The sequence below is a fragment of the Chelonia mydas genome, chromosome 8, assembly GCF_015237465.2.
Source record: "Chelonia mydas isolate rCheMyd1 chromosome 8, rCheMyd1.pri.v2, whole genome shotgun sequence".
Taxonomy (NCBI): domain Eukaryota; kingdom Metazoa; phylum Chordata; order Testudines; family Cheloniidae; genus Chelonia; species Chelonia mydas.
In genome coordinates this window covers 101,841,488-101,867,046 of record NC_057854.1, presented here as the reverse complement: position 1 = coordinate 101,867,046, position 25,559 = coordinate 101,841,488, and the positions used below count along the sequence as shown (strand labels likewise).

The window sequence follows — 25,559 nt, the reverse complement described above, 5'->3', positions numbered from 1 at the left end:
GGTCATCTCCTGTCTTGCTAACGACTCTCTCAGGTAAATTGTGCTGTTTGATGTCAGTCACTGGTCCACTGTACAAAACAATTACTCAGTTCAAAACACTTTGGTAGTCTCTGCACAGGAGTCCAGCACTGGTAAACAATGTGGTTTGCAGATCAGAGTTAAAGGTACTTTAGCAACACTGTCTTAGTAAGCATGTGCATCCTGCCTGAGCTATCAAGTGGTCCCAGTCACCACTGACAGGTTAATAGTTTAGAGCACTTTGACAAACAGAAATGAAATCTTCTGTGATACTGAAATTCGTAACTGCATGCAACATAGTTTGAAGCAAGATTAGTGTCTTTATAGAATGTTTTGCTCAGCTAATTAAGTTTGATGGGAGCTTGCTGTTGAGTGGCTTAATTCATCTTTCTCCCACGCTGAGATGGCAGAAAACTTCACATACGTCCTCACCTCAAAACTTCTGTTTCTATAGTGTACATCATGGACTATAACAACATAAGAACTTAGGGCAAGCTAAATATTGGAGGTATCATGACCCTACTGCATAAATCCCCTACTGTCAACTTTTGTTTTATAAAACGTTTTCCTACCATCTCTTTTGTCTCTGTTCATTGGCAAAGCCAGCTGATCCGAGGATATGGACATCCAGCACAGTCTCTGAATACATCTAATGTTTTACATTTTTCTAGAGCAGGAGGCTGTACATCATGTTGATATACTTGTTGTGACTGTAAGTGTTTTGCAGCATCCTTAGGCCTTGGAATCAGTTTTGGATATATTTGAGCAGGCTAGATGTTAAAGCTTAACAAGAACCGTGTTTTTTCCCCTCCTTTTCTGGGGGAAATAAAACAAGAACAAATTCTCTTTTAATTTTGGAATCAAATCACTCATATCTCTTGTCCTACTCTCTCACTTTAGGAGTTTGATCCCGAAGAGTTCTACCATCTGTTAGAAGCTGCTGAAGGTCATGCCAAGGAAGGGCAAGGAATTAAATGTGACATTCCTCGTTACATTATCAGCCAGCTGGGCCTTACCCGGGATCCCCTGGAGGGTGAGAACTTCTTACTTTGCATCCTTTGGGCTAAAAGCCTTTCCAAATATCAAGTATGAGCCATCTTCACTGGTCATTGCTCTGTTAAATGAGAACTTTTTTCCCTTTAATTCACCTGCCCCTTTTTGTCCTCATCCTCTCTTGCTATTCTCAAAATTTAAACTGATGTGGAATGGCCACAGAAAAGCCCATTTTGCAGCACAACCAGCACACTTCCACTACACAGAGGGACCTCATGAGTGCATTCTGAAGCCCCCCACCATGAATGCTGCAAAGCCATAGAGTCTCTGTATAGGTGCAGGGGAGTGGCAGGGTCATTGTCTGAGTGGATCAATTGGCCACAATCCCTGCATTTTGGACGGAGTAGTGCAGGAGTCCACAGATGCTGCTTCACTGAAGAAACTGTATTAACAGAACAGACTGACTGGTTTGGGAGTTGGAGAGGAGTCTATTATCCTAGCTTTTGTGTTGGTCCCCCAAGGAGCAAAGTTTGTTTACTCAAGCTTTGCATGAGGGACCAGGACTATTATCATTTTTGTAGAAATGACAATATGTTCTCCACTATACAAGGCAAAAAAGTACAGACAACTCCTGCCCAAAGAGCCTACAGTCTCCATGATAATCACAGGGGTGACAGGATGCAGTGGGAGAGACAGGAGAGAGAGGTTACAGGATGGGGGAAGTTTGAGAATGGAAGGTGTTTTTTTTCCCTTATTGGGTAACTCAGAGCACTACAGACTGCAACAGCGTTGCCATGTTGTATGAAGCATTCGTTAACCCTCCAATGAATAGTGTAGACATTTGGGTTTTTTAATAGATATACTTAGAATGAGTGTTTGCTAAATGTGATGTCAGTCAGTCATTATCATAGATTCATATGACAGGTATAGTCTATACTTCTGAGAGTTCATCTAGATCAGTGGTTCTCAACCTATTTATCATTGTGGGCCTCTTATGCAGCTCTCTCTATGTTACGTGGGTCGCATCCACACAATATATATATATATACTATTTGTATGACCCTGAAGATGTCACGTGGGCCGCAGCTGTGTGCTGATTGGACTGCAGGCAGGTCCACGGTTGAGAACCATGGATCTAGATGCAGAAGTTTATACTTCTGGTCCCAAAAAGCATTTAATCATTTAATTTTTTTTAAACTTGTACAGTGTTTCAAGCAACCTGTTTTTGTAACGGGAGATAATTTACAGTATATTTTATATATACAGACTTTTAAAATATTGTACGTTATATTGAACGATTTGGCAAATTTTTAAAAGATCTTGAGAATTTATCTGTTTTGTCAAAGCTTGAGAGAGTCAGTCAAATTACAGTACCTTTTTTGGGTTAAATATCAAGGATCCTTACTAACTGAGGACTGTCATTATAATAGAGTTCAAATAAAATGATCCAGACATTCTGGGCACCCTGACCAGCCATCTCTGTCCAGCACATGTTCTTAATCTATCCCCCTGCCCCATTCCTCAAGCGTGATCTGGCAGCCCTTCCAGACCTCAGTGTTCTACATGGTAAAATTCATGTGCTTTCTAATATGCTCCTGGGCACAGAGCCCCAGAAAATCTAAACTTTGAAATCAGTGAGTTATTGCACAATTAAATATTTCATCTCCATGTTTTGTTAATCTCATTTAATCTCTTTTCTTCTGAGATATTTATAGGCACAAATTTTGCTTCCATGCTTGGCTCAGCAACAATAAACCCTGCCTCAGAGACTGGAAGTTACCACAGAGTTTGGCAGCAATTGAACTTTGGTTTTCTTTTTCTCTTGTGGAAACAGTTTTACCTTAATTTCTGCAATATTTGTCAGAATTACAGAGTGACAGGTTGGCAAGCAACATCAGACGAACAGCTTCTTAGGAAAATGTTCACCAGAGGTTACTGAATGCAATTTAATTAATTGTATCTGTTGAAATCTGATGTAAAGTGACGTTTCCGTTGATCCCTGTCAGGGAGGAAGAGAACCTTTCATTTACTTATTTCCCATAAAAAATTGTGAAAAGGTGTCGAGGTGCCTCATTTTCTTTCTATGAAATGGAATTGTAGAAATGTCAGTGATTTTGTTGTATACATTTAGAGATTTCTTTTAGATACCATTACCCTTCTAGCCTGTTGCCTTTTGGACGTGGGATTGATCCTGTGAGGTGCTTAGCAACTCCTGAAAGGAGCTGAGCATCCTGAACTCTCACTGACTTCCCCATGGTTTGCGGGTGCTTGGCACCTTGCAGAATTGGGCCAACTAGAGACAAGAAAATTTTTAGAAATCTAATTTCCATACCCTAATGGGATGGGTATACCCGCATAGACATAAATGTGCAGACACATGCTGCTGACCCTTAACAAATTGCTGGAGAAATATTAAAAGCATTACCATAGTATTTGCATTTATTCATTATCCTTGTTGTAGGGAATATCTAGAATGCTACAAAATACTGAGGTAAGGATAATTGGTTGTCTTTGTATGAGGCATTACCTAAAACAGCTGGCAAGATTTTAAAGGTGACTGTTGTGTAATAGCATAACATTTTTGCAGGAAAGGAAGAAATGTGCTTTTCTGACATATACAAATACTTTCTAAAATACTGTTTCTTTGCCATATAGAAACAGATTAATTATATGTTGAGACAGTTATAAATAGTTGTTCTTCGTTGTTTGCAGAAATGGCCCAGCTGAATAGCTATGACAGTCCAGACACTCCAGAGACAGATGATTCAGTGGAGGTAAAGAAGCAATATACTTGTTCTGTCTAGCTATTTCTTCCCTAGAAAGAAACAGTCTAATACAATGGTAAAAGATTTGTTAGGAAAACAAGATTATAATACAATGTATATTATAACACACTGAATATTTTTAACAAAATTTATTTGGTAAACAATTTTAAAATACTGTTAAAGCTAACTTGCATGCTTATAGAAACTTGGACATAGCTCTATAAATACTGTGAAGAAGTAATGATTTAAAGATAACTGGGTAACTAATAGAGGCAAATGAATATGGACAGGAATTATCAAGAAGGCTGACAACTTTTTTTTTTACAACCATTAACAAAAATGGGGCTAAGGAAAGAAATGTGTTGGCATAGGTGAAGAATCTTGGGGAGTGAATTTAGGATCCCAAGACAAGGATTTACTAATGATTTGTTGGGAAAATGTAGTCATTTATCTCTCCGGGCTTCATAGATCTGTAGGTTTTGCTTTGATTGTGTAACAAAAATGACAATTTATTTAAAAGATCTATTAGGAAAGACCAGCTTTTGGCGGGGAAAGCTCCAGGCCTCCTAGGGATGCAAACTACATGTTGATGCGAGGTAGAATTTTCAAAAGTGCCTATGTGCTAGATTCTCCAAGGTACTTAGGCAGCTAAATCCACCATTTATTTATGTGCCATTGACATCCTTAAAAACCACTGCTCAGCTGCCACCTAACCCCACAGGTGCCCAAGTCCTCAGGGTGCCTAAGTGTCCACCAGTAGGCACGTGCAAAGCCACCTAAGAATTGATGCTGCCCCCCCCGCCCCGCCCCGCCAATGAGGTGCTCAGAGCCCTGGCTGAAGCCAAAGTCTCAGCAGTGCTGAAACAGGATTCTCAAACTAGACTTTCCCCTGCCTGTCACACCAGCAGAGCCTGATCTCATAGGCATTCTCAGAGTCTGCCCAAGACATACCACCTGTCACAAAAGAATACAGTTCAGGAATCTGTATGTGTATATGAATACGTGTGTCCTGGCCTAATAGTTAGGGCACTCCGGGAGATGTGGATTCAAATCCCTGGTCCAGAGCAGGGACTTGAATCCAGGTCTCCTTTATCCCTGGTGAATGCCCTAACCACTGAGCTGTCGGGTATAATGACATTGGGGTCTCTCTTGTGAAAGATCTGGGTTTCAGCTTCAAGAGTGCAGGCTACCGGAGCAGCTGACCTGACTTAGGTGCCTAACTCCAGAAAAGGGGTTCACAGCTGAAAATCCCAAGCAGAGGGAGGTGCCTCTCTCTGGCCCATCAGTTATGCACCTTTCCTCTGCATTTCACTCCTGGCTAGCTTAGGCAGCTCCCCACTCCGCTGGCTGGCTTCTGAGGCAGGTAACTCTCCCCATGTATTGAATGGGGAGCCTGGGTGCATAACTCAGGGCTGAGGATTGGATTCCACTAGGTGGCAAGGCACCTCGGGGTTAGGCATTGCAATACTTAAGTATTTTTGTAGATTTGGCCCTGAGCACTTTAGGAACATAAGTCCCACTGACTTCTAAATAATGTAGGAACTTTGAAAATCCCACCCCAGTCTACAGCATAAAGTAAATTATGCTTGTCTCCAGTATGACTGCATACAGTACAGAATAATCTCTGCTGGAAGTGCTCAATGAAAATGGAGAATGCAAACATGACTTGAAGTTGCTGAGGAACTCAACATTTCTCAGCTAATATCCTGATTAGTACAAGAATACAATGGAAAGGAAGGATGACCCTAGGACTCAGAAGATCTGGATTCTGTTCCCATTTCTGCCACAGACCTCCTGTGTAACTTTGAGCAAGTCATCTGATGTCTCTGCCTCAGTGTGTCTGTCAGTTTTGAGCTCCTCGGGTGGAAGTAACTCAAAAAGCTTGATGTATATTGTTGTTAGAAATACTTCAGCTTTCAGAGTAGCAGCCGTGTTAGTAAGATGAGCTATTATCAGCAGGAGAAAAAAACTTTTGTAGTGATAATCAAGATGGCCCATTTAGACAGTTGACAAGAAGGTGTGAGGATACTTAATATAGAGAAGTAGATTCAATATGTGTAATGACCCAGCCACTCCAATATTTCAGCTTATTCGATACTGTGGGTCCTGGCGGGCTATTGAGCATGATCAGAAAGTCAATGTGCAAAGGCTGCTCTGAGTTCCATGGTAGTTTAAAAAACAAACATCATTCATTATACAATAGAAGGATATTAGAAGGCTACCAGCGAAGGGGAATGGATCTACAATCTAACAGAAATCAAAATGTAATGAATTTAGTATGAAGAATTAAATGGAAGATTTCAGTATGACAGTGGTTTAAATGTGGCAACCATTTCTTAGTTATAGTATGTTAAGGGAAAGGAGTAAATATAAAATATATTATACCACCAAATATTTGAGACACATACATACAGATCTTCCAGTTACAAAGCAAAAGTTCCAGGACAATAGATTTTTTTTTGTTGTTTTTCTGTAAATTCAGGAATAAAATTAAATGATTTTCATATTTTCTATCCAGCAGCGAAGTACATTTTTTAAAAGTAGGCTAGATTCTGGTGAATTGTAGGAAAAAAAAAATCCCTTCTCCTTGATTTTCAGAGTCGCGGGGCCCCTGCACAGTCAAAGAAAACTCCCTCTGAAGAGGAGTTTGAAAACATTAAGCTAATCAGCAACGGGGCTTATGGGTAAGGTTTTCAGGCTGTGTCTAGCATTTTGCTTTTCAAGAAGATGTTATTGTCAAGCCACCTGATAAAGAATTAGGCCTTTCAGACTCTTAATCATGATATGCCCTTGCCAGCTGCTTGATCATATTACACTAAAACTTTGACCTCAAGCCCTATTATGCTGTAACTTTTTCTGCTAAGTTTGCCTTCGCGATATGTGGACAAAACTCATATATGATAGATTAATGTGACATTTGAGAGGTTACAATTGAGGTATGACATTTGTGTGTTATCCAGGGCAATTATCTTTATGAATAATGGTGTCATTTATTTTACATTTTGTTTACATTGTAGTATTTCTTAAAGGAAAGAATATAATAATAAAATACACTTGTTTGTTGACATCACATACCCAGACATAAGTTCAATACTTATTAAAACTAGACGTTAAAGTGTAATTTCACTGTGAGGAGTTGCTGTGTAAAAATGTCCTAATGTTTCATTGTGTCTTAATGAGTCCAGAACAGACTTGCTCAGTTTACAAGTTAAAATTCCAACTGCCAGCCCCACACAAAGAACCCGGAATTTGAAATTTGACATTACAAGTTTGGTTGATTAAGCTAACAGTGTTGATGTAATATACTTAGAGTTCTGTAAGGCATTTGACTTGGTACCACATGATGCTTTGATTAAAAAAACTAGATATATTAACGTGGTACACATTAAATTGATTAAAAGCTGGCTAACTGACAGGTCTCAAAATGTAATTGTAAAGGGGGAATCATCATCAAATGTGTTTCTAGAGGGATCCCACAAGAATAGGTTATTGCTCTGCTCTATTTAAAATTTTTATTATTGACCCGGAAGAAGGCATAAAATCATCACTGATAAAGTTTGCCAATCACACACCGATTGGAGGAATGGTATATAATGAAGAGGACAGGTCACTGATAAAGTGAGCTGGATTTCTTGTTAAGCAGGGTGCAAGCAAACCATGTGTTTTAATACGTCCAAAAGTAAATGTGTACATTTGCATAAAGAACGTAGCCATACTTACAGGATGGGTGACTATCCTGGGAAGCAGTAACTCTGAAAAAGATTTGATGGTCATCGTGGATCATCAGCTGAATAGGAGCTCCCAGTGTGACTCTGTGGCCGAAAGGGCTGTTGCGATCCTTGGATAAATAAACAGGAGAATCTTGTGTAGGAGCAGAGGGGTTATTTTACTTCTGTATTTGCCACTAGTGCGACCACTGCTGGAAAACTAGTTCCAGTTCTGGTGTTCGCAGTTCAAGAAGGATGTTGATAAATTGGAGAGGGTTAGAGAAGAGCCATGAGAATGATCAAAGGACTAGAAAACCTGCTTTATAGGAGCTCAGTCTATTTAACTTAACAAAGAGAAGGTTAAGGGGTGATTTGATTAGTCCAAAAACCTACATGGGAAACAAGTATTTAATAATAGACTCTTCAGTCTAGCAGACAAAGGTATAACACAATCCACTGGCTGGAAGTTTCAGGCTAAAAACAAGGTGTAATTTGTTATAGGTGTGAGTAATTAACCATTTGAACAATGGACCAAGAGTTGTGGTAGATTCTCTATCACCGGCAATTTTTAAATTAAGATTGGATGTTTTTCTAAAAGATCTGCTCTAGGAATTATTGTGGGGAAGTTCTCTGGCCTGTGTTATAGAGGAGATCAGACAAGATGATCTTGGTCCCTTCTGGCCTTGGAATCTGTGACTCGCTGAAACTCCATTTCGGTTCTTTCTGGCTGTGATATTCAGCAGGCCAAATTCTACCCTCAGGTATACCTGTGCTGCCCCATTGATTTCAATGGGACTTAAGCACGTGCTGAAGTGCTTTTTTGAATTAAACGAAAATGTAATAAAAGCTTATTTTAGTCAGTAAGTAAAAAGGGGAGAGCAGATCGGAGAGCCCGTTTGTTAGATAAGAAAGTGCCATTTTTACAGTCACTTTTCCATGTAGATCCATATTTTCAAGTACATCCCTCTAAAGGTATGTTTACACTGTAGTTAGACCCCTGTGGCTGGCCCATGCCAGCTAGCTCAGGCTAAAGGGCTGTTTAATTGTGGTGTAGATGTTCGGGCTTGGGCTGGAGCCTGGGCTCTAGGACCCTGCAAGGTAGGAGGGTCCCAGAACTCGGGCTGCAGCCTGAACCTGAACACCTATGCTACAATGAAACAGCCCCTTCGCCCAAACCCCGGGAGCCCGAGTCAGCTGGCACGGGCCCGCTGTAGGTGTCTAATTGCAATGTAGACATACCCTAAAAGGCTAGAGGTGGTTTGCTCAAAGTCATATCCTTGCTATATGTACTGTGTACTTTATCCAGCTGATATGATACTGTGTTAAATATAATACAATAAGCCACTCCAGAGACAGGGGAGTGAGTATTGATTCAATAGAGCAAGCTAACTGAATGAAAACCTTATTTGCAAACTGTACTATGAATGTGCGGACAAAGATGTGCAAATGGTAGAAATGAAAAGGATATTTTACTGCAGGAAATCCTGCATCATGTTGTTACAGCTAATCCAACTCTTTAATTTGTGGCGCTTGGAAGGAAGTTGCACTGATCCCATTCGTTTTAGGTCATTTTTCAGTTGACTGGTGATTGTAATAAATATTGAAATGATGAACAGTATGTGCCTCTACCCATATCCCCAAGATCGTGTGCTACAGTCTTCATTTATTGTCTGGACATTTGAAAATACTGCAGGAATGTATGGTTTCTGGTGTAATCTCACAGAGCTCTAGTCTTATTTCTGATGGAGGAATTGCATTTTTAATTTTAGTATGCAAGAATCTCATAAAGTTACGAGAGCTTTCCCTGATTAAGGCTGAGCTAGTCTCACCGCTGAGAATGTTATATATTTGGAGAAGCTGATGAAGAGTAGCCTTCCCCATTTCTTACTCTGAGGAAAAGCATAGAGAGATTTCTTCTTCTGTAGTGATGCTTGACATGACAGATGTTTTATGTAGTCATAGATAAACCTAGCAGGAGCCTATCAGTGTACGTGATGTAGTGACCCGCAATCCATTGTTTTTTAAATGGTCCGAACTGAAGGTAGGAACCCTTTTGTTGTGTTCTAGGGCTGTGTATTTGGTGCGGCACAAGACTACCCGCCAGCGCTTTGCCATGAAGAAGATCAACAAACAGAACCTAATTTTGAGAAACCAGATCCAGCAGGCCTTCGTGGAGAGAGACATCCTGACCTTTGCTGAGAACCCCTTTGTAGTCAGTATGTTCTGCTCCTTCGAGACCAAACGCCACCTCTGTATGGTTATGGAGTATGTGGAAGGTATTTGTCTCAGGCTTGAAAAGTATCTGGTTATATTACTGAATGTTTAATTGTTTGAAACATGTTAATGTTGCAGAGTGGCAGTAATTATTGTATATATAGTGCCTTTCATGCTGTATTATCACCAAGTGCTTTACAGATTGAGTCTTTAGGATCACCCACCATTGCCCTCTAGGATCGAATGTTGCAGCCAAAATAGGCTTAGATCGTGTTCTCAAGATGCCACCTTGGTAGACCTTTCACATAATGGGTCTGCCCATGCCTACACAGAAGAGGATCTGAGCCACCTCCACAATACTATTTGTTCCTATGCACTATGAAGGGTGATCCATGGGTCTGAACTTCATATGGTGGGGAGGGAGTGGAGATTGTCTGGACCACATTGTAGAGATGGGTCAGAAAAGTCAGTCCAGCCTGGAGCTGTGATACCTTGCCTGGGGAAATGCCCACTCTGTGGGTCCCAATGGGAGCTGCAGGTAACATAGCTTGGCTGCAGTGGATCTGTGCCAACACAGAGCCATGTGCAGGGAAGCTTCTGGGGAGCTAGAGCCAGTGTGGAGGTCTCTGCACGGGAATGGCTGCAGAGACACTTGAACAGGGAGCTCTCCTGTGGGTACTACCATTGGAGGGGATGATCTGGCCCATGATTTGGTTAGTATTAAGGTTAAAAAGATCAAGAACAGAAATGCTAAGGTCTAGTCAAGCAGCGGAACGTTTGTACAGTAACAGGAAGCTGACAAAGAACAACCGGCGGTGGGGGGTTGGGATAGGGTGTCCCGGGGGGAAGTCAAGGGACAGGGGGCGGAGGTTCTGGGGCGATCAGGAGTCAGGGAACAGGGAGGGGGTTGGATAGGGTGTGGGAGTCCCAGGGGGCCTGTCGGGGAGGGGGTGGATAGGGCCAGGGGGCAGTCAGGGGACAGGGAGCAGGGGGGGTTGGATAGGGGGTGGGATGCCGGGGCGGGGAGAGTGGTTTGGGGCAGGGGATCCTGGGAGGGGGCAGTCAGGGGACAAGGAGCAGGGGGGGTTGGATGGGTCTGGGGTTTTGGGGGGGGCAGGAAGTGGGAGGGAGCGGATAGTGGGCAGGGGCAGGCTGTTTGGGGAGGCACAGCCTTTCCTCCCTGGCCTTCCATACCGTTTTGTACCCTGATGTGGCCCTCTGACAGGTGTCGGTGGGTCCTCCGAGCCCCTAGGGGCGATGGAGAGCTATGGTCTCCGTGGCAGGCCTCAGCCACACCTTCCGGGCGTTGGGGAATTAGTGGGGAAGGTGTGCCGGCACGAGCCAGGGGCGCGCCCCTCAGGCCGGGGAGCGCCGGCACGAGCCAGGGGCGCGCCCCTCAGGCCGGGGAGCGCCGGGGTAGGGGTACGCAGGCCCACCCAACTCCACTGCGTTCCAGCCCAGGGCCCTGACAGTGGCGGGAGGCGAAAGTCCCGCCGCTGGGTCAGCGGGGCCGTCCGCGCCCGCTGACCAAACACACCCACCCCACGGTGTAGTTCGGCCCCTGGGCTACTTCCTACCCGGTCTCTCAGGCGGGTCGCTCCGGTCCCTCCATCTCCTCCGGGTAATCCGCTGCGGGCAGCTCCGGTCCCTCCATCCCGTCCGAGTATTCCGCTGCGGGCCACTCCCGCTCCCCCTCGGTATCGGACTCACGCTGGCCCGGGCTGCAGTCAGGCCCCTCCAGGTCCTCTGGGTATTCAGCGGCTGGCAGCCCTGGTTGCCACAGGCCTTCCTCCCGGTCAGGCTCCTCCTTGCCCAGGGCTTCGCCTGGGTTAGCAGCAGGATCGCAAGGGAGCAACCTGTGTCTGTCTCCCTCCCTGGTGCTCTCTTCACTGGGCAGAGGGCCCCGCCCTTTGTACTTCCTGTCCCACCCTTCCCCTTCCGGGGATTGGCGGAAGCTTGGCCTGGCCCCGCCCACTCAGGCTGAAAGGGTGGCTCTTTACCCTCTGGTTCGGAGGTGAGCCCCCCTGGCTCCCTACAGGCCCTTGGGCCGAAAAGTTTGCCCACCCATGTACTATAGCCACAAAGGCTGGCTGAGTGTAAACTATACTTCCTTCCCAGATTCCTTTCCAACCTGGAAGATGAATTTATACAATCATTGAGCCAAATCCTGCTTGCTTTTCTCAATAAATAGTTGTATGGAAGCCAGCTGGACTGCTCCCCTAGGAAGGCAAGAAGACCCTTATCTGTGCTCCCTAAAGTGGAGAGAGCATTTCTCAGTAGTCTCCGAATCAAGGTTGACAAACCCAGACTCCCTGAATCCTAGCAAGTTCAGCTTAGTCCTCCTCCTTTCCAAGGCTGATAAATTTAATTCTGTGGACTTTCCTTTCCTGTGGTACCTCAGATGAAGCCATAGAAACGTTGTCATTGTTCACTGTCCACAGACTTCAGTGGCATCATACTGCTTTGTAAAGAGCTGGAATTTGCCAAAATGTCATTGACAAAAGTGTCCCCTGTCCCATGCTGTTGTGAGGCTTGCTATGTATCCCTTGTCTGGCTGGTTACTGCCCTTCTGTGCAGAAGAGCGACTTGTATGGTTTGTGACATGCATTTAGATCCTGACAGGCATAACAGAAACTATAGAGATTTAAATTACAGCAAATAAAAAAGGCATTTTGGAAATTAAAATTATTTTCTAAACTGTGTTCAGAATACAGGATCAAGGGTAAGAACCTTCAATGTAGAGAGAGATGTAATTTAAGGAGGCAGAAATTCTACCAATCTAATTTTGAGATGTTGCTGCTACTGTAGCTTAGTATTCATATGTCATTTCAATGTGCTATGTTTGTAATTTATTTCTAGGAGGAGATTGTGCCACACTCCTAAAGAATATTGGAGCCCTACCAGTCGATATGGCCAGGATGTATTTTGCAGAGACAGTGCTGGCGCTGGAGTACCTACACAATTATGGCATTGTCCACCGTGACCTAAAACCTGACAAGTATGTTTTGAACCTTTCAGGTTCATATATGTAGTTGTAGATCTCTGTGATAAAAGTATAATTACCAAGGAAAGCATTGGATGTTATAGGCAAATAGCCCGTCTTGTCTCATTTATTTAGTCTTGAAAAGACTAAGTTTATAATGTTGTTTTTTTGATAGGTTCAACTTCTTGTTTTTGGTTGTCAATCTGTGCTAACATCATTAAAGAGTAATTCGCCCCGCCATGATGCACATTAATAAGCATTCATAGATTCCAAGGCCAGAAGGGACCATTGTGATCATCTAGTCTGACCTCCTGAATAGCACAGGCCAGAGAACTCCCCCAAAATAACTCCTAGAGCAGAGCTTTTAGAAAAAACATCCAGTCTTGATTTAAAAATTGTGAGTGATGGAAAATCCACCGCGACCCTTGGTAAATTGTTCCAATGATTAATTACTCTCACGGTTAAAAAATTACGCCTTATTTCCAAACTGAATTTATCTAGCTTCAACTTCTCACCATTGGATCATGTTATACCTTTCTATGATAGACTGAAGAGCCCATTATTAAATTTCTGTTCCCAATGTAGGTACTTATAGACTGTAATCAAGTCACCCCATAACCTTCTCTTTGTTAAGTTAAATAGATTGAGCTCCTATAAAGCAGGTTTTCTAGTCCTTTGATCATTCTCATGGCTCTTTTCTGAACCCTCTCCAATTTATCAACATCCTTCTTGAATTGTGGGCACCAGAACTGGACCCAGTGTTCCAGCAGTCGTCGCTCCAGTGCCAAATACAGAAATGAAGTAACCTCTCTACTCCTACTTGAGAATCCCGTTTATGCATCCCAGGATCTCATTAGCCCTTTTGGCCATGGCGTCATGCTTGGGAGCTCATGTTCAGCTGATTATCCACCATGACCCTCAACTCTTTTTCAGAGTCCCTGCTTCCCAGAACATGTCCTGAATTTAACTCAGTAATCACTTGTATGTTCTAAGCTGTTCCTATGGCATATTTAGAAGGTGCATCGAAAACAAACAGATCTCTCTGCCCTGTTTCAGCAAAAAACTCTCAAATCCTAACAGCAGGTACGAAAGTTGACAAAAACCCATCGTTTTAAGGATGTTGGATTGAAAGCCAGAAGAGCATTTAATCTTGAGTCTTATTAGAGCAGTTAGGCATGGAAAGAATGGCCTCTTACAATAACATTCTATTCAAATGAGAGGGAGAAGTTGGATGAGGTAATATCTTTTATTGGACCTACTTCTGTTGGTGGAAAGGAAAAGCTTTCTAGCTACAAAGAGCTTCCTCTGCTCTCTGGAGCTGTCTGTAGTGATCAGAGGTTTGTAATAGGGGATGACGTTTTGTTTCTTGACTCTGCTCAGAAAATGTCGCTGTTCAGTCTGGCTCCCTTCTTCATGTTGTGAAGTTTCCATTCAGACCAATATGGCTACAGCACTGCAAACATTCTATTCAAAGGTCTGTCTGAACCCTGTTATTGCATTAGTCCAGTCTGAAAGCCGTCTGATTTCCCAGCAGTCTTGGTCTTGTTCATGATGTTCAGTTGCATATAAGTGGGGAAATGCACAGGATCACCAAGCACCATATATCTATCAGACATTGTGCTAGATAATGCAATAACGTTACATTGTGATTGCTTTCTGAAACTATAGCAGTGAATACTGAATTACTTTCTTTCCTCTTTTTCCCAGTCTTCTGATAACATCCATGGGTCACATTAAACTAACAGATTTCGGACTCTCTAAAATTGGGCTAATGAGTCTCACAACCAATCTATATGAGGGACACATTGAGAAAGATGCAAGAGAGTTCCTGGATAAGCAGGTAAGCTGCAAAATGTTTTTCTAAAAAATTACAGCTTTGAATCAGTGAATCTCCACAGCATTTCGCAGACTTTTCTTTTTCAGTGTATAGACTGAGAGTGTTTAATGCTGTTTGCAAAAAGAAAAGATTTTGTGACCTGAAATTGCAGACAGAGGTAACTTGATGATCACGGTTCAGATAGATTCACCACTGTATGGGGAGTGATGTAAGCGCTGAATACAGTTAAACTAATGAAACTATAAACTTAAAAGCTGAACCTGCAATTATCTCCTTGAAGGTGCATGCTCCTAGATGTATGGGTTGGGGCCCTTTGTGACAGAATCAAAGGATTTGTAGAATTCCCTGACACTGTGGTCTGTGTTGAATGATGAAGAGACGAGACTTGAATCACAAGGTTTTCATATGATTCTGCACAAATAATGTTCTTTAGCAGAATTTTACCTTCATTTTTGAAAAGATGCACTTTTAGCCCTTAGTTTGGGATTTCAAAGTTCTGTTCTAAATTGCACCGAAGCCATGTGTGGAAAATTGGGCAATTCATATAAATGCTGAATATTGACAGCTTTGACAGGTTATGCAAGTTTATCTAGTCTGCCTGACACTAACTGTGGAATATTTCCATGTGGCAAGGGATGTGTTAATGACAAAAATCACTACCTGCTCCAGCTGAGGCAGTGGAAAAAGAATTAGGTAGAAGGAAGCTGGCTTCCAAAAATGGTAGTCACTCTCTTACCACTTCAAAAGTTATTTCTCCTCCCTTGGTATCCTGCTGTTACTTGATTTATCTCGTTAGACTGACCTAACACTTGGTAAAGCAACCCACATCCTTTCATGTATTTATACCTGCTCCTGTATCTTTTACTTCATACATCCGATGAAATGGTTTCTAGCTCACGAAAGCTTATGCTCAAATAAATTTGTTAGTCTCTAAGGTGCCACAAGAACTCCTCTTTTTTTTTTTTTTTTTTTTGTAAATTAACAGTTTCCTTTCTGTCTGTCCATCTTCAGGTATGTGGGACTCCAGAATACATTGCCCCGGAAGTGATCTTGCGACAGGGTTATGGAAAGCCTGTGGATTGGTGGGCCATGGGAGTTATCCTGTATGAGTTTTTAGTTGGCTGTGTCCCTTTCTTTGGTGACACACCAGAAGAACTGTTTGGACAAGTAATCAGTGGTATGTTTATTCTGTCTCTGGAGGGGTTACCTTTAGCGGTTCACTACGAGAGAGTATGAAAAAATTGAAATCTGCTGTAATTTAGTGAAAGGCTACATAAGAAGCAAAGTTAATTGTTCAGTATTAGAATTAGTTTGATACTCCCTTTTTGGTAAATCACTAGAGTTGCTAAAAGCTCTTAACTTGCTTAACATACACCAAATGTCATCTGTATATATGTATGTAAACTCTGTCAATATGCATAGTGCAGGGAGAAATCCAGCTTATAAAAAAAATTAGTGATGTGGGGAGTGGAAAGAGATGTGTTTGCATTTGAAAAGAGCAAGCCGATTAGCAGGCCAAGGTTCTATTTTGTTGTTGGTTATCCCGTGCAGACACAAAGGATAGGGCTCATTAGTCAATTACTACGCAAATGTAATAAAAATAACTTATAAAAAGCAACAAAGTACATCAATAAACACTGTTGTATTAAATACCTTCATGCCTTGGGTAGTGAAAGTTTTTGTCCTTTGGCCCATGGTTAGAGCTGGGCAAATGCTGTAGAAAATTGATTGATTCTGTTTTTGTTAATTGATTTGCTTGTGTTCACTTTCCATGAGTATTCAAGTGAAAAGGATTACTCTCAAATGTTCACCGAAACAGTGAATTTTAAGCAAATATTTGTGGAAAGTGAGTTTCAGGATTTGCAAGAAGCAAGAGCTAAAATTGATTAATAAAATTGTTACCCAAAATGTGTAGGCATGAGATACAGCTGCACCATAGTAATTCTTTGTCTTGCCATAAAAGCTCATTACTTCATATGTATTAAGGTTCTTACAGTTTTGTTCCAACAATTACTGTTTGCACTGACAGCAGCTATGGTTAATATTGAATTTAGATGCATTTTGGAAAATGTCAGTGCTTGAATTATATTAAGTACTCATGCGGCTGAATGCAAACCCATTCAAATAACACTCTGCTACAGCCTACTACTTTCTGTTGTATAAAAATGTTTGTGGATTTCGTGACTTGCCTTTTTCAAATTGCTTTATCTCCTTAGATGAAATTGCCTGGCCAGAAGGAGATGATGCATTACCACCAGATGCACAGGACCTCACATCTAAACTTCTCTGTCAAAACCCTCTGGAAAGACTGGGAACAGGTACAGGCGTATTCTTGCAAAAAAGACTAACCCGAAGCAATAAAAGAAGCTGCAGTGCCAATGGGAGTTGCTACACTGTTGTGAAATGCTGCCTTTGTGCTGTGAAATAGTATGCACTGCGTTTAGTGGTGGTCTCACAACTTTCTGTCCCTGGGGATAGCATGATCAGAATCAGTGAGAAATCTGCATGTGTCAGAAAAATGCCATTGTTTTGGGGGGTTAAAGAAGAAAAGGTGTCTGCTCACCAATCTGACTCACTGTACATAGGTCACAGCATAACCTCACTAGACAGCCTTTTTGACGGTTCCAGTTCGGGCTTTGTCAGGGATTTGTGTGTCAATCGGAAAATTGTTTCAACAGATTTTGCGTGAAATTCTCTTTGGCGAGGAGATGTTGATGAGCACTTGTGAGTGTAACAAAATTACAACTTTTCCCCTTAATGGTACGCACACTGCTGTGTAATTCCCTAAAATCCAAGAACTTGAAGTTTCCTGGGAAAAGTAAAGTGCTTAAGACTATCTGTAAGCAATGTATGGTGAGATTTATGCCTTTGCAATTTAGGACTTTCCCTTTTAAGATTTTAGGGAACCATTGATGTATTCAGCTAACTTCCACATGACACTCCAGTCTCAATAATTCCTGCCTGACCTGCAGCCTCATGGCGCAGTTCCTCTTTTTCACTAACTTTTTGGGTTTGGTTTGGTTTGGTTTTGCATTTCATTTCAAATTCGTAATTCAGTTTATATGTAGCCTTTAGAAAATGCAAATACAGAACAATTTCAAAGTGTACACTTGCTGGCTGGGTGGCTCAAGAATCAGTCATGTGAAATAAAGCCTTTCATATCGAGAGAGAGCACCAGCTCAAATTCAGACCCCACAGGTGGTGGATGAAAGTCATCGCCACCTTAAGGGTGTTGTGTTTTGTTATATGTAAAATGCATAGATGGGTTTATTTCCATTGCTGGTGGACAGATTCTGTACCACTAAAACTGTCACCACAGTGGGCGTCTTTGCTCTCAGCCAACAAACCTTATTTTTCTTTTCTCATACCAGGCCTTTTCTGTGGACAAATCTGATACCTTTTATGAGCAGTGTTTTCATTTAAAATGTCCACACCCCAGCAGGCAAATGATCTTTTCAGATTTTTTCTTTCTCAGTGTTCAAGCCCCAGAGTTTAACAACAAAGATCGTGATTCAAGAAGATATTTTTAAACACATGCCTAATTTTAATACTTTTGAATTCAATGGAACTACTCATATCTTTAAGTGCCTTGCAGAATCAGGGTCAAAAACAGTGCACATACACTTGATGTGAACAAGATCACATTTAAAGGTTTTTCATTAATTTGTTCTCACTCTTGAGACTTACACTGCAGAACTATACTGGAGATGCTGCTTTCCAGCCAACGTAGGCATGTGTTGTGCTTAAATTAAGGGGGTGTAAATCGTGCAGTTTTTATCTGTTATCACAACATTGGCAAAGAACCCAAGTTTAGTTTCCTGTGATTCTCAGAAAATACGTTTTAGATGAGTGTACTTCCGTATTTTCTCCTATGCCTTGAGAATTTTTTGACACGTGAGAGCAATGTTAGAAAAATACTCTCCTTTCAGGTAGTGCCTTTGAGGTGAAACAGCACCGGTTCTTTAAAGATCTGGACTGGAATGGATTACTTCGACAGAAAGCAGAATTTATTCCACAGCTGGAATCTGAGGATGACACTAGCTACTTTGACAGTAAGGAAGAAGAGCTTCTGACTCAGCCTGAGTTGTATCATCTTTAATGTGGGCCATATTTCTTATGTATAGTTAATTTATATTTTGTCAATTGCTTAATGAAAATCATTATCACCAGCTTAATAAAATATATTTGATTGATATTCTGTAAAAAGTACTATATTGAGTCCCAAGAGAGGAGTTTGTTTGGAACTGAATCAGAATTTCATGAAAATTATTCCATGCTTCGTTGGTATTGGTGGCCTAGTTATATCCCATTTTCTGCCACAGTGTTCTCAGAAGAGCCCTGGAAATTCTTTACTTCATTAAAGGAGGTATTTAGCTGTGTGTAATTTTTTTTTTTTTTTTGTGGTCCTCCCTTCTTTCTGTTCACATGAACATCATTGTGCTGGGTTATGTTAAAATGATTGCTGTGATCAAGCACATCAGATGCGATGACTCTTCCAGTCCATGTGCATGTTTCCACGCTACAGTTTTTGGGTGATATTAGTTTTTAACTCGTATTTAACTCATACGTTGGAAGGAAAAATCCTTTGACTTTGTAAAGGAATTATTACAATAATGTTCACAGTGAGAGAGGCCTTACTGTGGTGATGCTGGTTGAAATACTGTAGTTAGGTAGAGCTTGGCTCTCTAGTGCAGTGGGGTGATCATGTTAGACCTCTAGTGCTTTGGTTCTGGGACAGTGATGGTGGGATACGGTGCAGGGACACTGAGCTCAATCCCCGTGGGTAGAAGTGCCTTTTTATTTTCTAGCAATCCCCAGCTGACAAGCTCTGCGGACAGCAACAAATGTCCAAGCATGCTTAGCTGGATAGAGGGGATGCCAGGGAGAGAATTCTCATGTCATAAAGGATCTTTATATGGTCATCGGAAAACTGAGATGGCATTCCTATCATAAGCACTACTGGTTTTCCAAGGTTTATAACTCCTGAAAGAAATCCTTTCTGGCTGATGCAATGCAGCAAATGTGGCTCAGCCTGGGGATCTTTTTTTTTTTTTTTTTTTTGCCAAATTATAAAAATTTATATTGGGCTGGTTTAGAATTGTATGATCGCAGAGCTCAAAAATATTTTGGGGGGCATTTTAGATGTTTTCACTCAAAAATAGCTATGTTTAGACTTCCTTAAAAAATTGGCAATTGCCTAGTAATCACTTGCAGTTGTAGGTGGGAGAAGAGGAATAGTTTTTAAGTAAATGTATTACAAAATGAAGGCTTGCACATGTCCAGAATGAACTTTGCACAATGCTAAATCCACTAAATTGGAAATAACAAGACAGAGTAAACTGCATTCCCATTTCCTTTAATAGGACTGTTTGTGTTAGTAAGCACTAAGCTTAGTATGAAGTGAGCTGTAACTCACGAAAGCTTATGCTCTAATAAATTTGTTAGTCTCTAAGGTGCCACAAGTCCTCCTTTTCTTAGAATTCATGGTTTCCAGAATCTATATTTTATATATATATATATATCTATTTGCTATATGCTCTGCTGAGGATCAGTCAGTTTTACAGTGTAATATATCTGAGGTGTTATAAACACTAAACAAACAAGAATAGAGTGTAGTACATGTTTAAAGGAATAGGAAGAGCAAAATGGTGTGTATATTTGAAGTCTATTTGCACACATGCACAGCTTTACTGAAGATATTCTTCATGATCAAAAATACTCAAAGGTCTGCAACAGGCAACCTTTGCAGCTAGACAAATAGGAATTGCTATGTGCAAACTGATCCTGTGAGCATCAGTTACTGTTTGACGTACTTTCTAGAAAGTACAAAGGGCATGGGCTTTCTAGGTGCTGGTTAATTATACTGCAGTTTGTGTCCTTGTTCATAGCTCGTTCTGAACGGTACCAGCACCTAGATTCAGAAGAAGATGAAGACACAAATGATGATGATCATGTAGAAATTAGGCAGTTCTCATCTTGCTCACCACGGTTCAGTAAGGTAAGGGCATACCGGTTTGTTTAAAATCATATTCTTATTTAGATTTTTCTGTTAGTCATGAGTTGCCCTTTAAAAAAAACAATGTTCAGATAACACGAAGGGGCCACATAGTCTTTATCACTCATTGAATTTAGGCATTTTAGACAAAAAGGACAGTGCACCATGGTTTGTGTCAGCTGTCTGCACTGCAGTAGTTTATCTTCGGTAATGGACTCTGTACACATGGTAGTACGGCAACGTTTATCCTCGGTTGCCCTGAAATAACAGGTGGGGTTCAAGAGGTCTCAGAATAGGTCTCCTATCGATATTCAGTAAAAACCCAAGTGCATTTTGTGAGGGGCTCCACATGCGGTCCAAATGCTGTTCCATCATGAATGTAAACAGACCTGAACTTGTTCTAAACACACAGACCTCTTCCTTCCTTCCTTCCTTGGTGGGCCTGTTCAACAAAAAAAACTTCAAAAACAGACTCCAGCGAGAGACTGCTGAATTGGAATTAGTTAGCAAACTGGATACAATTAACTTAGGCTTGAATAGAGACTGGGAGTGGATGGGTCATTACACAAAGTAAAACTATTTCCCCATGTTTATTCCCCTCCCCCTGCTGTTCCTCAGACGTTCTTGTCAACTGCTGGAAATGGCCCACCTTGATTATCACTACAAAAGGTCCCCCCCCCCCCCCCCCCCCCACCGGCCCCCGCTCTCCTGCTGGTAATAGCGCACCTTACCTGATCACTCTCCTTACAGTGTGTATGGTAACACCCATTGTTTCATGTTCTCTGTGTATATAAATCTCCCCTCTGTATTTTCCACTGCATGCATCTGATGAAGTGGGCTTTAGCCCACGAAAGCTTATGCTCAAATACATTTGTTAGTCTCTAAGGTGCCACAAGTCCTCCTTTTCTTTTAGCGGATACAGACTAACACGGCTGCTACTCTGAAACCATACAGTACCCCTGTATCATAGCATCATAGAAATGTAGGGCTGGAAGAGACCTCGAGAAGTTATCACGTCCAGCGCCATGCACTGAGGCAGGACCAAGTAAAGTTAGACCACCCCTGGCAGGTTTTTGTTCAACCTGTTCTTAAAAACCTCCAGTGATGGGGATTCCCTTGGAAGCCTGTTTCAAAACTTAATTACCCTTGTAGTTAGAACATTTTTCTTAATAGCTAACCTAAATCTCCCTTGCTGCAGATAAAGCCCATTACTACTTGTCCTACCTTCAGTAGACATGGAGAATAGTTTATCACTGTCCTCTTTATAACAGTGAAAGAGAGTATCTCACTGCCCTATTTGAAAGTGCCTTGAGGGTTGTAATGTTATCCAGTCTTCTCTGTGGACCTGGTTCAGATATCACAATGGTTTTAACTAGCATTAACTTCAGTGGGGTTGCTTCTGGTTTACACCACTATAAGTAAGACTAAAATTGGACCTGAGAATTAGTTGGGACCTTGAACAGGTTTTTACGAATCCATAAGTCTTGATTTCTTTTTCCACCATATCCCCCTGTTATGAACAGCAATTAATCTGTTTGGCTGCAACTTCTGTTCAGTATTTTTGACACAAGCAGAGAAAGTCCACTGCAATACATTTATGTTTAAATTTAGAAAAATGCTACAACATCTGTAGAATGGGAAGAATAAAAAGCTCTTTATATTTTGAAAAGTTTGTCTGACAATTTAGCCAAATAAATTAATAATTTTCTTGTTGATGTGCTGAATTTTTAATAACAGCATTTTTATTAATCTCTTCTTATGAAAATCAGGTCCACAATCAAATACAGTTTTAAAAGTTGTAAAAGGGTTTTTTTTGTTAATTGTTTAATTATTTAAAATATCACTGTACAGCAGAGAGATGCACATTGGTTGAGCTGTGAGCAGCACGGAAAATTCCATAAAGAGGGCAAGACTCTTGTTTGAAAAGGTTTAGTAAACTTGGGGCAATGTTGATAGAATCACAATAATGAAATGAGGTCAGCAGCAGGATGCTAATGGCAGAACTGAGTTTGTGATGTCAAGATCTAGATGTCAGCCTTGAGCCTTCAGTGCTTTGTGGAGCCTGTTTAAGCAACTTCTTTAAAATTTTCATATAAAAATGGCCTTTGTAGCATCACAACCGAATATCTGAGTGCAGGTATTACAGCAGAAGGACATATCTGACAGTTCCAAATCTTGCCTCTTCCCTTCTCCCCGGTGTACGTTGCCTGAGCATATCACATCTGTGTTGGGTCCTGCATTAGCTAATCAGAGAACATTGCCAAGTTCAGGTTTTAAACCAAGCTTCCATTCTGGGAGAGAAATACCTTTTGATTAGATAAGGACTTGCAGGACTGTTTACTGCATGCTTCGTACAGATGGAACTTAAGTGCTTTTGCTATATGCAGGTGTACAGCAGTATGGAACGTCTTTCCATCCATGAAGAGAGGAAAACACCACCAACTAAGCGCAGTCTCAGTGAGGAAAAAGATGATCGGCTAGACAGCCTGAGTGGTCTGAAAAGTCGGGACCGCAGCTGGGTGATTGGCTCTCCTGAAATGTGAGTTTATTAGACTTGTACTTTTTATTTAACCACAAAGAAGGCTTTTTTCCCCATCTACATTGACATCAGAAACTCTTACAGCTGCAATTCAGTGTAAAATCTGTGTACTACTTAAAAGCATCTTGTTAAGTTCTAACATTATGTAAGCTTACAGCAAATGTTTAAAATAAAGCAAAAGATATTCTGCTCGTAAGCAAAGCTTCCTTTCTGAGAATGGAGTCTGAGATGGGCCTGAACCAAAGTTCCCAATCCAAACATCTCTGAACCTCCAGGGGTTCAAAATCTAGTTCTCCCCACATTCTCTCCTGCCACAAATTAGAAAAATATTGGTCTTTCCACAGTGCTGAATACAAGAAATAATTGTGTCCTGTCATCTCTGTTAGCAAAATGTAATAATACTCAGAAAATAGAAATCCAGCATGCCTCCCTTGTGCCCAGAATGACTGGAATAATTGTTGGATTCAGCTTAATGGAGAAAATAACTACACAAGTTATAGAATGGGGGATCATACGCTAAAACATGGTGTCATATGGATGCATTTAATGTGGTTGTGATCTAGAATGTCTTTCCTACACCTTTACTAAGAACACTTGATAGATTACATGTGTAACTAATATAAACTGATCCTGCTAAAAGTTATAAAAATAAGTCTAAAAAAGAAAAAAGAGCAGGTAAAAGCATAAGATGATAGGTACAAGTGTTTGCATTTCTTTGCCCTGTTATTGGTAATAACGATTGTTGTAATAATTTGTGTCGCTTTCATTGCATTGTATTTTGTTTGATTTTGTACTTATCTTAAAAAGTTAATAAGGGAAAATAATCCAGATCTGAATTTTGCAAATACCCATAACTTTTAATGATCCAAACAACAACCCTAAACCCAAGCCTCCTCCCTAGCTCACCTCCCAACTACCCAAATTGGGAGGCTTGAACCTGGAATCATATTGTTTTGGCTTGAGTTTGCTCATTATTTCTGTGCTTGTATACCAGTAACAATCACTTGTCCTTCGGCGTTATGAATTATCACAGCCCAACCCAGTGACCTGGTCATGCTTTTTCTCTCAGACTGCGTAAGCGCTTGTCCGTGTCTGAATCCTCACACACAGAGAGTGACTCCAGTCCGCCTCTTACTGTTCGGCGGCGTTGTTCGGGGCTTCTCGACATGCCCCGGTTCGCCATCTCAGCTGAGGAAGAAGGACTTGCCCCCAAAAAGCAACAGCCCGATGGAACATTACTATCTACAGTACAGTCGCGTGAGGGGCTCCCCCTGCCAATTCCAGAACAACCTGTGGAGCGAGAGCTGCACTTAGATGAGGATGGGCCAACAACACCCTCGTCAACCATCAGCAACATCAGCAGCTCAACCCTGACAGGTATGCACCTGGTGGGATGGGATCACTGCCATCGAGAAGTTGAGAGGAGGTTGAGACTGAGAACCAGTGGAGTAGGGGGAAGCAGATGATGGGAGAGGTAAGACAGATCGGACAAGGAGCCAGAGAGGGGAAGAGACAGTGTGTGGGAGAGAACTGGGACTGAGGGGAAAACAAGGAACAGCTGGTGGGGAGGGGATTGAGATGGAGAGTAAAGAGGAATGAGACTGGGACAGGGCAAGGAGACTGGGACTGGGATGAGACGCCGGAGAAGTGGAGACTGAGATTGGCTAGGGTGCGGAGAATGGGACTGGGACAAGGAGCCAGGGGAGGGGAAGAGACAGGACTGGGACAGGGACTGGTTGGAGGGGACAGGGCAGAATGGGTCAAACTTAGAGGAAATAGGCAGAAGAGTCTGTGCCCACTAGAGAACACTCCCTTCCAGAGCCTAGAATGTAACCAAGAATTCTCAGTCTCACCACTCCTCTGTTGTGAGCAAATATCTTTGAAATCCACTGGCAAAGTGTCCCATACCCCTCTAATGGTGATCCACATAGAGGATGACAACCTACTACTGCTATCAGTTACTCCGTTAGCTCAAGTAACAGAGGTCTGTGCAGTGGATCTAAAGGTACCAACCCCGCTGATGACCCTTGGGGCTGTTAATATGATGTCACAAGATGGAGTTTGTTTTTTCAGCTTGCTTTATTAAAAACCTTGGAAATTACCTACCAAAAAACTGTTAAAAGAACATTGTTAAGGTTGCAAAGTCAAGCACTCAAAAGATAGAAAATTGCAGAATTAAGATTGCCTGTGCAACCTTAATTTGGCTCCCTTGTGCATTTGCATTATAACAGTCTTTAATTACATGATCACATACTGTATTTTCCACAGGGCCCCTGCCTCATACAGTGCGCAGGACAGACCTGCTATGGGGATGAATCAGGGTTGTGTAGTGAAGGAGACTATTGTCTACAGACCCCTGCTTCATTTGTTGCAGAAGCTGGAAGGTGTGGAGTGAATGAGGCAGGGAACTGCAGGAAGAGAAAAAACAGTATCATGGTCATAGATGAATGCTCCCCTGGAAAACTGGATTTTATCCCTGCCTGGATTTTATCCCAGAGTTCCTATGAG

General features: G+C 41.7%; 1 protein-coding gene across 6 annotated transcripts in view; it reads left to right on the top strand.

The window, feature by feature from the left end:
- The window catches only part of MAST2 (microtubule associated serine/threonine kinase 2), a 372,012-nt gene that overhangs the window by 332,385 nt on the left and 14,068 nt on the right, over positions 1 to 25,559 (top strand). For all 6 annotated transcript variants that reach the window (XM_037907057.2, XM_043521549.1, XM_037907059.2 and 3 more), the window contains 12 exons: positions 919 to 1,051; positions 3,724 to 3,785; positions 6,375 to 6,460; positions 9,551 to 9,759; positions 12,557 to 12,695; positions 14,388 to 14,520; positions 15,529 to 15,694; positions 16,734 to 16,835; positions 18,447 to 18,569; positions 20,406 to 20,515; positions 22,900 to 23,051; positions 24,121 to 24,428. In XM_037907057.2, the coding sequence (XP_037762985.1) occupies positions 919 to 1,051; positions 3,724 to 3,785; positions 6,375 to 6,460; positions 9,551 to 9,759; positions 12,557 to 12,695; positions 14,388 to 14,520; positions 15,529 to 15,694; positions 16,734 to 16,835; positions 18,447 to 18,569; positions 20,406 to 20,515; positions 22,900 to 23,051; positions 24,121 to 24,428 (1,723 nt within the window). The remainder of the gene's footprint in view (positions 1 to 918; positions 1,052 to 3,723; positions 3,786 to 6,374; positions 6,461 to 9,550; positions 9,760 to 12,556; positions 12,696 to 14,387; positions 14,521 to 15,528; positions 15,695 to 16,733; positions 16,836 to 18,446; positions 18,570 to 20,405; positions 20,516 to 22,899; positions 23,052 to 24,120; positions 24,429 to 25,559) is intronic.